Here is a 13,535-nt window from a genome sequence, read left to right as displayed (position 1 = left end):
TGGATGGATTGAAGATGAACAGTGATAGTATAAAATTTTGTTATTGTAAGAAAAGTTTGTGCAAGTTTTGAGACAATCAGTAAATTTTGCTTTCTTGAGATAGTACATGGATTAGGTACTAAGTACTCTGTGACAAAGTTATACTATCATCTGTTTTAATTATTAAGGCAGATAGAATTACTGGTGTGACCTAGGACCACACTTGACCCCATTCCCCCTACAGGAGGCACTGTGCTCACACCTCCCTTCGGAGCATTTCCTCTGGGTCCTGCACCCCCAGTTTTGAATGCCGTTGGAGCTGTTACTCCCCGCCTACCAGCATATCCAGGAATGGCCTATCCAACTATGTTTTACTGGCCATATCCATCACCGCCTGTTTCTCCAAGTTCCCCATACTACGGGTCCCCACCACATATGGCAACTCCTGCCACACCACCTCATCACACCATTGTGAGTATCTACCAATAGCTTGTGGCTCATGCCTTGTAAACAATTTGTCATGCCTTTGCAAAGTAACTATCTATTTGTAAGATACATCATTTATGTTTCTTATTTACACTCTGGAATAATAATAATCTGAAACTTGTGATCATGGTAATTTTTGAAATATTCTGTGTGCATCTTTTCAACAGATAACACAAGAATGTCTGACAATTCAAGCAAATGGAGATCCCCCTAGGCACAATGCTGAAGCGGTTGCTACAATATAAGCCACTAGGAGGAAGGTTAGAATGAAAATACAAAAAGTAATGAAATGTGATTCTATGCAAGAGAAAAGTTATAGAATGCATAAATTAATTGTCAGATTGTATTGCACTAACAATCAGATGCAGTGTAAAGCTAAGTAGTGTGACTTCACTCCATTGTTGAAAATGGAACAGAGCCTCCTTGATAATTACAGTGTTCCAGAATTGGAAGACGGGGGAATTTCACCAATCAAACTTCATTTTTGTCCAGGGCTTGATCATAGATCTATTCAAGACATTCAGCATTAAGAATCACCATAGAATATGAGTGTATTTTTCCTGTGTACATAAATATTTAATACATTAGAATAAAGTGATGAGTACTGTGATGAATTTAAGCTACCGTATGTATCCCCACTGGAGATTATAAAGCACCTAAGTTTTTAAGTACTACCATCATTCCCAACTTAAATATTGCAAGCCCCATAGGGTTAGTACAGTATTTTTTATTTATCATTTATTTAGATGTTTATAATTGTTATGAATTTTGATTATAATTTGCTTCCTAAATATGAGTTAATTTTTGTCCTTAGTTTAAGGAGCTTGTTGCTGAAGCCTCTGTTAGCTGCAACTCGTGTGACAACAAGTATCACAAAGTCTTCCAATAGCTATTTTAAGTAAGTTTTATGAAAACACTGTCATTCTTACTTGTGGACATTTCAGTTGACAGTAAGTAATGTAGCATTCACACAAATGCTACTCTTTATCTAGATTTTAAGTTTCCTATCGTTAATTTTATACAAACAAACAAATGTGGATCATTTGTGTCCTATTAAAGTTATATGTACCAGCATTCCTAATTGAAAAAACAACAATGGCAGTACTGCCATGTGCTGTCATAATCTGTATTTTTTTTATCTGAATAATGTGTTCTACAAGTTTACAATACAGAATATATGAATGTATGAATTTAAAATCTCAAATAAGTGATACACACTCCTTATTAGAAGATGAACCAAGTGAATTATAGCAAAATATATTTTAACTTAAGAGTGTCTAAATTGGACATGCTAAATCTGTATGAAGCAGGTATATTCACAGCTAAGTAGCCCAAATTGCATGTATATGAGGTAGTCCAAAACATATATAAAGTTATTCAGTTGATATGCAGACGTAGAGATGTTAGGTAGGTCATATGTCATGATTATGTAACTTGAAGAGTAGGCTACATTAGAACTTAAGATAATTTAATACTTAAAGATACATTTACACATTCACATACTTGCTAAACACACACACACACACACACACACACACACACACACACACACAGGCACACCCACCCAGACACACACACACACACACACACACAGACACACACACACACACAGCCCCTCCACACACACACACACACACACACACACACACAGCCCCTCCACACACACACACTCAAAAAAAAAAAAAAAAAAGTCCCAGCCCTGTAAAACTACAACTAGGTAAATACACACACACACACACACACACACACACTTCTCTGACAGCTCCGTCGGTAAAGCGCTGCACTGCCAGGCTTCACGGCCTGACAGGCAACGGTTCAAGCCCTGCTCAGGCTGGGTTTTACTACTGACTAAGGAGTGGTTACTGTCCCCCCTTGAGCAAGGGGGATGGGGGTGTGGTGTGGGAGGTCTTGGCTGTACCCAAAGATTGACTAATGAGCCTTGCAGTTGCTATAATCAGGAGGGTACTTGCTGGTGATTGCGAGTCCAACTTGTGATCAGGCCATGGTGAAATACACACACACACACACACACACACACACACACACACACACACATATATATGCCCTGGTAACTCAGTGCGCTGCGCTGCCAGGTTCCATGGTCTGGCAGGCAGAGGATCAAGCCCTGCTCACGCGAATTTTTCCACTGGCAGAGGGGTAGTTACTGTCCCCCCTTGAGCAAGGTGGATGGGATGTGTGGTGTGTGAAGGTCCTGGCAGTACCCAGAGATTGACTATAAGGAGCTTGCTCAGGTCAGGAGGATACTTGCTGCCGATTGAGAGACCAGCTCATCATCAGGCTGTCGGTGAATTACACACACACACACACACACACACACACACACACACACACGCACACACCACTCTGTGGCACAACTGGTTAGAGCGCTGCGCTGCCAGGCTTCACTCTCTGACAGGGCGGCAGTTCGAGCCTGCTCAGGCCGGATTCTTTCCATTGACTAGAAGTGGTTACTGTCCCCCCTTGAGCAAGGGGGATGGGGTGTGTGATGTGTGAGGTCCTGGCAGTACCCAGAGATCGACGATGCCGGGAGGGTTCCTGCTGGCGATTACGAGTTCAACACGTGATCATGCCACGGTGAATTACACAACTGTTCTGATAGTTCAGTAGACTAAGGGTCTGCCCTGTCAGGCTCAGTCCTGGCAGGCTGAGGTTTGAGCCCTGCTCAAGCTGAGATTTTTCTGCCGACAGAGTGGGTACTGCCCCCCCTTAAGAAAGGGGATGGGGTGTGTGGTGTGTGAAGTTCTGACAGCACCCAGAGAGCAACTTTAATAAGCTTGCTCTGATTGGGAGGGTATATATCTGCTGAAGAAGCCGAGTCCAGCATGTGATCAGGTCAGGGTGGTGAATCACACACACACACACACACACACACACACACACACACACACACACCATACAGCCCCCCCCCCCCACACACAGGTAGTGCAGTGGTTTGCAATCTAACCTCAGAACTGAGAGGTCCCGAGTTCAATTCCCAGGCAGATTATAGACAGATGGGCAGTCTCCTATACTACTTACCTTTCTACCCACCCCAGCTAAAGGGTACTGACTGGGTGTCAGTTTCAGTCATGGGTTGTGTCCTGTCTCCCAGGTGTGTGTGGGTGTGATGTGTGGTTCCTGCTGTTCCTGAGACCTGTCACTTAAGCTCCAAGCTCATTCAGGGAGGGTACTGACTGGAGATCATGAGTCCAACCAGTGATCAGACCACGGTATATGACACACACACACACACACACACACAAACACCACTCTGTGGCGCAACTGGTTAGAGCGCTGCGCTGCCACACACACACACACACACACACACACACACACATACACACAAAGCCAGTTCCTTTAACTAGTACTAATTCAATGGAATTGGCTGAACTGGAAAAGTAAATTTGCATCATCTGCGGTTATATGTTTAATAATTTTTCAGTGGAAAGAATGACACCAAATAGCTAAATTTGTTGTTATTGTCCAGTTTGGTGTAGTGTTTTGATATTTGTCTGTATTGGAAATAAGTGAACTTGTCAGCTGCAGACCATTTTCTTAGGCTTCAGTAAATTTTTTTGTTATTTTTTGCTTTTCTATGGTTTTAATAGTTATATGTACAGCAAAACCTCTTAAAATCAGTATAATTGGGGTGAAGGCATTGCCAAATGACCAAACTGCAGATTTATAAGGCACCTCCTTTCCTGTAAAAATATCATGATTATTTTCGCATATAAAAGGGATAAATCAAATATAAGGAGGTCCTTTTGGTAAGCTAGAGAGCCAATATTACTGTCCAGCATTTATTGAACAAACAGAATGACACACACTCTTCACTTGAAGCACTTGAAAACTGCACTATATTGACGATAACGACTGACTAAGGGTGAATTTATCATGTGGTAGTAGTAGGACTGGGAAAAGTGACTACTTCCTGAAACACACACACACACACACACACACACACACACACACACACACACACACATACGCATGCACACGTAGCCCTGGTAGCTCAGTGGTAGAGCTCTGTGCTGCCAGGCTTCACAGCCTGGCAGGCTGAGGTTCAAGCCCCACTCAGGCTGGGATTTTTCCACTGACAAGGAGTCCAGGTTACTGTCCCCCCTTGAGCAAGGGGGATAGGGTGTGTGAAGGTCCCATCAGTATTCAAAAATCAACTAATAAGCCTTACTCTAATCGAGGGAATACTTGCTGCTGATGACAAGTCCAGCCATGGTTGAATTAAATACACACACACACACACACACACACACAGGACTTTTTTTGTACAGTGTTTAGTGTGCTCTCCTCACAACCAAGCGATCCTGGATTCGATTCCCGGATGGAACGGCAACTGATGAAAAGTTTCCTTTAATCTGTTGCCCCTGTCCACCCATTAGTGAATGGGCACACGTTGTCAGTCGAGGATTCTGTCCCACTTCTCAGGTGTGCATGGGTGTGAGGTTTCAGCTGTACCCAGAGATCTGTCACCTCTTAGCTCCAAGCTCACTCGGGGAGAGTACTGGCTGGCAATCATGAGTATCATGTGGTCAGACCATGGTTAATTACACACACACACACACACACACACACACACACACACACATTGTTCCATAGCTCAGTGGTTAAGAGCTCTGCTCTGCCAGGCTTCACAGCCTAACAGGTGGAGGTTCAAGCCATTCTCAGGCCTGGATTTTTTCACTGACAAGGAGCATTACTGTCCCTCCTTGAGCAAGGAGGATGTGGTGTGTGGTGTGTAGAGGTCCTGGCAGTACCCAGAGATCGACTATTAATGAGCTTGCTCTTGTCAGGAGGGTACTTGCAGGTGATTGTGGGTCCAATATATAATCAGACTGTGGTGAATTACACAAAGGTGTGAGGTTTCAGACAGTCCCAAAGATCAATCATCGGAGTTCCAGTGCTCACCTGGGGAGGCACTGGCTGGAGATTGCAAGTTCACAGCATGATTAGACCATGGAAATTATATATACACACACACACACACACACACACACACACACACACACACACACACACATGCATCACTCTTGCAGCTCAGTGGTTAAAGCTCTGCACTGCCAGACTCAGGTCTAGCAAGCAGAGGTTTGAGCTTCACTCAGACTGGGATATTTTTGCTGATAAGGAGTGGTTACTGTCCCCTTTTGAACAAGGGAGATGGGGTGTGTAGTGTGCGAAGGTTCCAGCAGTACCCAGGGACTGACTTTAATGAGTTTGCTCGAGTTGGGAGAGTACTTGCAGGTGATGTTGAATCCAACTTGTGATCAGGTCAAGGTGAATTACACACACATCACTTCCATGGTAGCATGCCAATTTACTTATTTTGGATCTCCGATAAATAGGACGTGGCCAACTTGAGTAATTTTTTCCCAATTTTTTCAAGCTGCTAAAAATTTTCTTTTTTGTAAATCATTTTTTTGTGCCTTCTCATCCCTAATTCATACTCAAAGGGGTTTTACTGTAGTTGCATTAGCTTGAAATAGTTTAGCAAATGACTGTATGCAGTGGTCATACCAAAAACTAGGGATCTAGTTAGTGTGTGTATTTACTTATTTGTATTTGTCTAGTTGTAGTATACAGGGCCTGAGTTGCTCGTGTGGGCCTGTCTCCATATCTGTTTTTTCCCGGTTTTCCTTAGATTGCCACACACATCTTCTCATCCCAAGTATTTCTATTTCTTTTGGAAAATATGTACTTTTTTGTGTCGTTAAGATATGTTTCCTTCCGCAGTTTTTTCTTGTATTGTTTGAACTCCCTGACTTTACTTCCCCTTTTCAATAATAGATCTGTATTATCTGATTATTCTAAGTCAATCCTAATTTTATATTGTAACCAGGTCTCCTCTCTTTTTAGTGCCAGTGTTTTCAGCTATATTTCTTTTAATCTTTCTTCTTGATTTATGTCTCCAATTTCTAGTACCATCTTAATGGCTATTCTTTGTATTTTTTCCAACTTCTTCACATGTTATTTTTTGTGAGGGGACCCTATGACTCCTGCATATTTTAGTTTTGGTCTGATCACTGTGCTTATTTTTTTCATCATATCTTGAAGTGAAATGCATTTTTTATATTCTTTAGCATATTGTATGTATCTCCAACTATATTTTTTATATGCTTCATTGGTGACCAATCATCCTGAATGACCATTCCCAGGTCTTTTTCCTCTTTTTCTCATATCATATTATTTCCTATTTTGTAAGTGCATGTAGGTGTCATTTCACTCTTCCCCATTTCCAGTACATAACTTTATTTGCATTAAATTTCATTTTTCATGTTTAACTCTATTCATATATCTAGTTAATGTTCTTTTGCAACTTCTCAAAGTCTCTATTTATTGTTTTCCTCATTCATTTTGCATCACCTGCAAACAGACATGTGTAACTGTTCACTCCTGCCACGTCATTTATATAAATAAGAAACATAGTTGGTGCTAACACTGAGCCCTGTGGCACTCCACTAGTCACTTTATTTCTCTTTGTCATCTCTTTCACTCATTTCTTCATTTCTCTTCCTTCCAAATAGTCATTTATCTGTTTTTTTTCCTTTCAAACCTCCAGTGACTTTTAGTATTTCTATCACAAGATTGCCACGATTGCCCCCTTCTAAAACCAAATTGCCTAAATATTTCATTCATTATTTTTTTGTTGCCCCCTCACATATTTTACATTGTATGTATACAGCTTGTCAAAGAAACTGGTTTATAATTGGAATCATATTTACTCTCTTCATCTATCTTGAGACTTTCCCTGTTTTCAGTGAAAATTCAATTATATCATATACTAATCCAATCAGCTATTGTCTACACTCTTTTATAATATGCTCTGGTCCTGTTGCCTTCCTTCCCTCTTGGCTGTTCATTATCTCCTGTGTCTTTTCTCTATTCCCTTTGATTTACCCCATCTCTGCCATATTTCTCTTTGATGGTATTCTAAATCTGATTCCTTTTAAATTTTTTGGAAATGTTCAGTCAGTATTTCACTCATTTCTCATTTCAGGTCTTCATATATTATGTTAACTTTCAAACAGGTAACACTTTCTTCATTCCCTATTTTTGGTTTATATATTTATAGCATAGCTTAGGATATGTCTTACATTTGTTGACTGTATTCTTTTCATGTTTCTTGTTTTCCACTCTTCTTATCCTCACATAATTATTTCTTGTCAGTTTATAGTTTCTGTTTCTTTGTTATTTTTCTCCTCATTTCCTTCCATGCTTTATCCCTTCTCTCATATGCCTTTTCACACTTTACATAATACCAATCCACTTTCTTTTCTCCCTTTATTCAATGGAACATATTAACATTCTGTAAATGCTTGTTCATATTTCTTTAGGAAAAAATGGTATTACTTCTATACATCCCTTGATTTTCTTTTACTCCAGTTTGTTTCATGAAGGAATTTTTCAAGGTCTGTAAAGTTGGGGATGACAAAGTGTTTCCTGTGCCTGTGTACCTCCTGGCATTGTGAAAAGATCCTCAATTTCCAATATCATATTGTCGCTCTTTCTCATGGGACGTATATTTTCTTCATTTATTTAAGGTCCAACCTTGATGGTTCATTTCCTCCTCTCTCTCTTGTTTTATTAGGCATCCCTTGCAAAATCATGTTGTTCAATGTCATCCTCTGTAATCTGTGTCCCCAAGTATTTCTGTCTCCCTCACTTTTGAACATCTCCCACTCTAAGGTAGAGATAAAGGTGGGAGCATATGCTATAGCTGTGTGTGGCAGTGGTGCTCATCTCTCTCCCATTGGCCTTTTGAGCCTGTGGTGGGAGAGAACCCATAAACTCAACACAGGTTGAGTGTAACATCTGGGTTACCACAGTTTACCCTCCTCAGGTTTCTCCAGGTACCCAATTATCAACCATTCAGAAAGGAATGATGAACAGTTGGATGGACTGCACACTGACTGTCCAGCCCAGGATTCAAACCTAGGCCCACACATTTGTAGTTAGGGACACTAACCACTGCACCATGGAGGTACCCACCCACTTTACTTGACTAATTAAAATGTTGCTGTTTATTATTATCCATTGTAAACTCTCCAGGGTATTTTTTCAACTTTCATCTAGTAATTAGTCCATTGGTTGGGGCATATGCAACCACAATTTTTATTTTCTCCACTTTTACCTGTTATCTCCACTCATTACTTCTGCTGTCTCCTTCATCTGTTTCACCTTTACCACTTATATTTTAGATTTCATCATTATCATAATACCTCTGTGTTTTCATGGTGCATCTCTGTGGTGCAGTGGTTAGCATGGCTAACAACAAATCTGTGGGCCTGGGTACGAATCCCAGCACCCAGCTGCTCATCCTTCCATTCAGGATGGCCGGTAAATGGGTACCTAGGGAAACCAGGAGAAGGTAAACCATAGTAACCTGGATGTTGCACTGGCCCTCTGTCCCTGGTTAATGGCTTCTCACCCACAACAGGCTCAATAGCCAATGGTAAGGAGATGAGCACTGCAGCCACATGCTGCTAACAACAACACCTCCAAACTTTACCATGCCTACAACACCTCCACCCCTCTTACCCTTCCTGTCTTTTCTCCATACAGTAAACTTTCTTCAGTTTTAAAGGTGATATCTTCAGCTAATCTTGCTTCTGCAAGGCAAATGATTTCCAGCTGTATTTCTGAGGTAGTCTTTTAATTCTAATTTTCCTAGTAGTATCCCATATATATGGGTATATATTATCTCCGACTCATCTGTTTCTTTCTCTGCTCCTTTGCACATCCTTCTCTTAATTTCTATTCATTATATACTTTTTTATGCACTTTTTTCTTCACTCTACAGAATGTCATTTCCTCTGTTGGCCTTTCTTCATTTTTCTCTTTTACTTCTTTCCTCAATATCTTCATCTTTTGTCTCTCTTCTTGATTTAAGCTCCTTATTATAAATACTTGTATGTACTCTGTAATGTTCTTGCCACAAACATTACTGTTTGTGATCTCTGTTGTGTGACCCAAACCCCTCCTTCAACATATTTTCCATTCTCACCACTTCTTTTCAATCTTTGTTCCTTCATCATTGTCTTTTCTTTATCTCTGTTATTTCAATGGGATCATCTAGCATTTTACTCCATATATTATTTTCTTTCTTTCCTGCAGCATCCCTGACTATTAAATCTTTAGTTTAAATTACTTTAATCACTTCTTTTTTCAAAGATATCCTTCTGTTCCACCTGCTTCTTTATAAATATCTTCTTAAAAGTCATCCTGTCTTTTTCTTGTTTCTTTTGTTTCCTGTGACTTCACCAGTCACAAAGTTCTGAACTTCCTCATTATTTTCTTGTCTTGCTCCTTGCTCTTTTCTTAACTTCACTTTTCATTTTCAGTTTTTCAATTTCCTTCTCCCCACTCTCATTAACCTTATCAAGGTACTCAGTTTGTGCACTGAGTGCCGTGTTCTCTTCCTCCAAGTCAGATTGTTTTTCTCCAGCCCAATTTTTCTAATACTTTTTGTCACTGCAGTCTGTCACTCTTCTTTCAGTCCTCTCATTTCTAGCTTTGTTTTGTCTCTTCTGCCTCAGCCTTTTTCAATCTCACTTTTACTTCAGAGAAATCAATTTCTTCAGTTAAATTCCTTATCATGAGGCCCCTTGGAGACAATGGTGAACCCAGCCAGCATTGCAGATTTAGTCACTGTTTATATTTTTGCAATTCACTGCATAGCAGTTTTATTACTCACTTTCTCCTTCCTTGGAGACAGGACCACTTATTTACCAATCCAGGCACCCTTGTTCTATACTAGGTACTCGAAGAGGTGATGAAATTTCCATTGTTCCCCGACACTGTTCACTAATACACACTGTCACAGAACGGTGTCAGACAACCATGTGTGTGTGTGTGTGTGTGTGTGTGTGTGTGTGTGTATCTTTTTTGAGTCATGATCCCCTGTTTATGAAGGACTATGAATATGCTGGTTGCATTTCAAGTGCTGCAATATATTTATTTTCTTGTTCTTCATACCCTAGTCGTTACAGCGTGAGTTGTGAGCTGCAATGGTGCTCAGACTACTCAACTTAATGCTCAGGCAGCCATGTGCACCACAGGTGCAAAATATTTGCTGTCACTGATCCACACACTATTTTCACATGTACATAAACCAAGTGTGCTATCTCTAATGTATATTCTTAAAAAGGTTGCCATGATCATGTGCTTAGTATGTTGATCACAGTCATAACATCTCAAATCGGTTTTCTGAAACAAATTGTTAATCACTGGCGCTATCTCTTTGTGCTTGCCAACATTATTTTATCAGATTCCTACAATGTAATAGAAGTATTTTTAACCATTAATAGCGGTTTCCCAAATAGCATATGTATCATGCATCTCTACAAATATTATTTCTTATCTTTATCTTAGATAGATCTGACTAAACTCTTAGATATATAGTGGTGCATATGGCTGAAAATTTATATTTACTATAATATATTTTGCCAGTTTAAATGAGAATGATAATCATTAAATGCAAACTTACTACTTTTTTATAAGTCATCAGTTTCCAAAGATAAAGTATGTAATAACCAAGTATGAATTTTATTATATATATTATAATTTTTTGGTTCAAATGTTGCATTACCTTGTGAACATCATCTGTGATATTTTAAAGTGTGAAGAGCCATCTTATGGAATACCAGGGACAGGTGCTCAGTAGTCTAATTATTATCTTGGGTTAAAATCTGTGATTTGGAATTAAAAGTCTTTGGTTAATAGTGGGCATCTTTCATGGTATAAAGGGATCAAGGGATTAGTATTGGTTTATCCTTGACAGGCATCCCAAGTGGAAGCTTAATGTGGAAGCTTGATAGAAAATGTTAACTGAAATGTCTAATATAATTATACTTACCCAGAAACTTATTCTGAACCCTTTATGGTGCTCATGTGATCATTATTAATAGAGGTAACTTGCCATTTTGGAGCTCATTTGATCTCTATGATTGGAGAGGCATTACAGCAACAATAGTCCGGCTCGGCACATCTGTTGCAGCCATATGAATGTCATATTTTTTTCTTTCTTTTGTTAATCTTCATTGGGTGCACTTGGGTAATTTCATCATTATTGGTAATCTGTTATTTGTTGCTTGGTATCACATCTCACATCATGAGTTCTCTCCTTTCAGTTCAGTCTTTAATAACAAGTCATTTGCAGTGGTTAATGCAATCATTTACTTTGGTTCTTTGCAGCTTTGGGAACAGCTAGGGTATGTTCTGTCTCTCCTCTGTCATTTCTCTTTTTTTCTTTACTTCCCTATTGGTAAAATATTTAGAAAATTGAAGAAATTTGAAGTGATTCCATTACTCCTATGTTATAACAGTTTTGAATGACTTCAATTCTCTTTGTCTTGTTATTTTTTACATCCAAAAGCATCATGTACAGTCCTTTACCTGATTTCCATGGCTTTTTACACTATAAATAACTTAGTTCTTAAGATGTTTGTACTCCATGCTTCATGTGCACATTCCATTAATTATAGGAAAATTTTCCCAATTGTCTTTGTATATAAAATATTGCCAAGTCAGTTTTCATGCATCCATTTCTTTAATATGGAAAACTGTCCTTTCCTTTGAAAGCAATGCAACATCCTAAGGATGTGAATCATATTTGACTCAAATATTTTGTTTATTGTTTGTTTTTCTCCTAATACATGCATAATTTTGAAGGTGACTGAATTTTTATGTAGATTTTATATAGATGTCAGCTTAATTTTATTGCAACTATGTTGTATGACGTATTTTGATTTTCAGTGGACTGATAGATATTTCCTTTTCTTTGTAGTCATTATTTTTTCTTATAGTAAGAAGGTAGGCCAATCTTAGAGTATCATAAGTGATAAACATTTATTTTGAAGAATCACCTCTTGTAATGATCCCACCTGTAGTCATACTGCAGATATCTGAGCTCTGCTTCTATGTGAAACTCTAAGTACCACAGGCCTTCTGATGACATAGACAGGGAGGTGTCATAATGCTTCCTCAGAGAGGCTGTAATCCCATTATGTGCAATACATAACATATTTATCATGTGTACTTAATTATATTGAGAATAACCCTTTGAATATTAAAGTTGACAGTTTTGCAATACATGTATATATATATATATATATATATATATATATATATATATATATATATATATATATATATATGATTGATTGATAGTTTACTGTTGCAAGTAAAACAAAGGAGAAGGGGGGAGCATGCCATCCCAACCCCCAGGCAGTACAGAGTGTGAGTAGAACCTGGTTTATCCGACATTCAAAACAACGGCACGGATCTGGGGCCCAAATTTATAAAAATTGTTATTATTTTTAGTGGCACAGGCTTTCATTTATAGTGGTTGCCATGATGTATAACTCTTGCTGGGCCCATGCTGCTCTTTCATCTTTGCCTATCAACATCTACCTTTCCTTCCTGCTGGAAGTATGCCTTTGTACAGCCTGTGGCTAAGAAGGGTGACCGATCCAATACCTCAAACTACCGCCCTATAGCTTTACTTTCCTGTCTATCTAAAGCTTTGAATCAATTCTTAACCTTAAGATTCAAAAGCACCTTTCCACTTCTAACCTTCTATCTGATCGCCAGTATGGGTTCCGCAAGGGGCGTTCTACTGGCGATCTACTTGCTCTCTTAACTGACTCCTAGTCATCCTCTCTTAGCCCACATACCTCTCTGCACAAAGGCCACCTCCCTTTCAGATTAATTTAAATTGCTGCCTTTTGATCAGGCCTCCAACTTAATCTGAGCTATGAGGGTGGCGATAATGGGCCACTCTTACGTCAAGTATTTGCAAAGACTGCCAGAGAGGCAAGCCACCTTGACCTTGGACTGCGGGGAGGAGGTATCTCTTGAACTTCAATTCTCGGCTCATCCCGGCAAAGACTACCCTCACTTTCTGAACAACCCGGAGGTTCTTGAAGCCTTAGGCAACCAAAATATTGACGTAGTGGTCACTATTCTGGGGGGAAATTCAATAGTTGACTCTGTAACTAACACAGACATTAACCTCAGAGCCAGTGATTACTATAAATGACTGCATCAGATAGTTGGCC

The 13,535-nt window shown here is 39.4% G+C and overlaps 1 protein-coding gene across 2 annotated transcripts in view; it reads left to right on the top strand.

Annotated features, from left to right (window-relative positions):
- The window catches only part of LOC126980954 (RNA-binding protein fusilli-like), a 111,279-nt gene extending 98,774 nt beyond the window's left edge, over positions 1-12,505 (top strand). For both annotated transcript variants that reach the window (XM_050831414.1, XM_050831415.1), the window contains 2 exons: positions 224-450; positions 633-12,505. In XM_050831414.1, coding sequence (XP_050687371.1) covers positions 224-450; positions 633-710 — 305 coding nt within the window. In that variant the 3' untranslated portion in view covers positions 711-12,505. The remainder of the gene's footprint in view (positions 1-223; positions 451-632) is intronic.
- The last annotated feature ends 1,030 nt before the right edge of the window (positions 12,506-13,535 follow it).

This window comes from Eriocheir sinensis, chromosome 46, assembly GCF_024679095.1.
Source record: "Eriocheir sinensis breed Jianghai 21 chromosome 46, ASM2467909v1, whole genome shotgun sequence".
Lineage (NCBI taxonomy): Eukaryota > Metazoa > Arthropoda > Malacostraca > Decapoda > Varunidae > Eriocheir > Eriocheir sinensis.
This window is presented reverse-complemented; position numbering and strand designations above follow the sequence as displayed.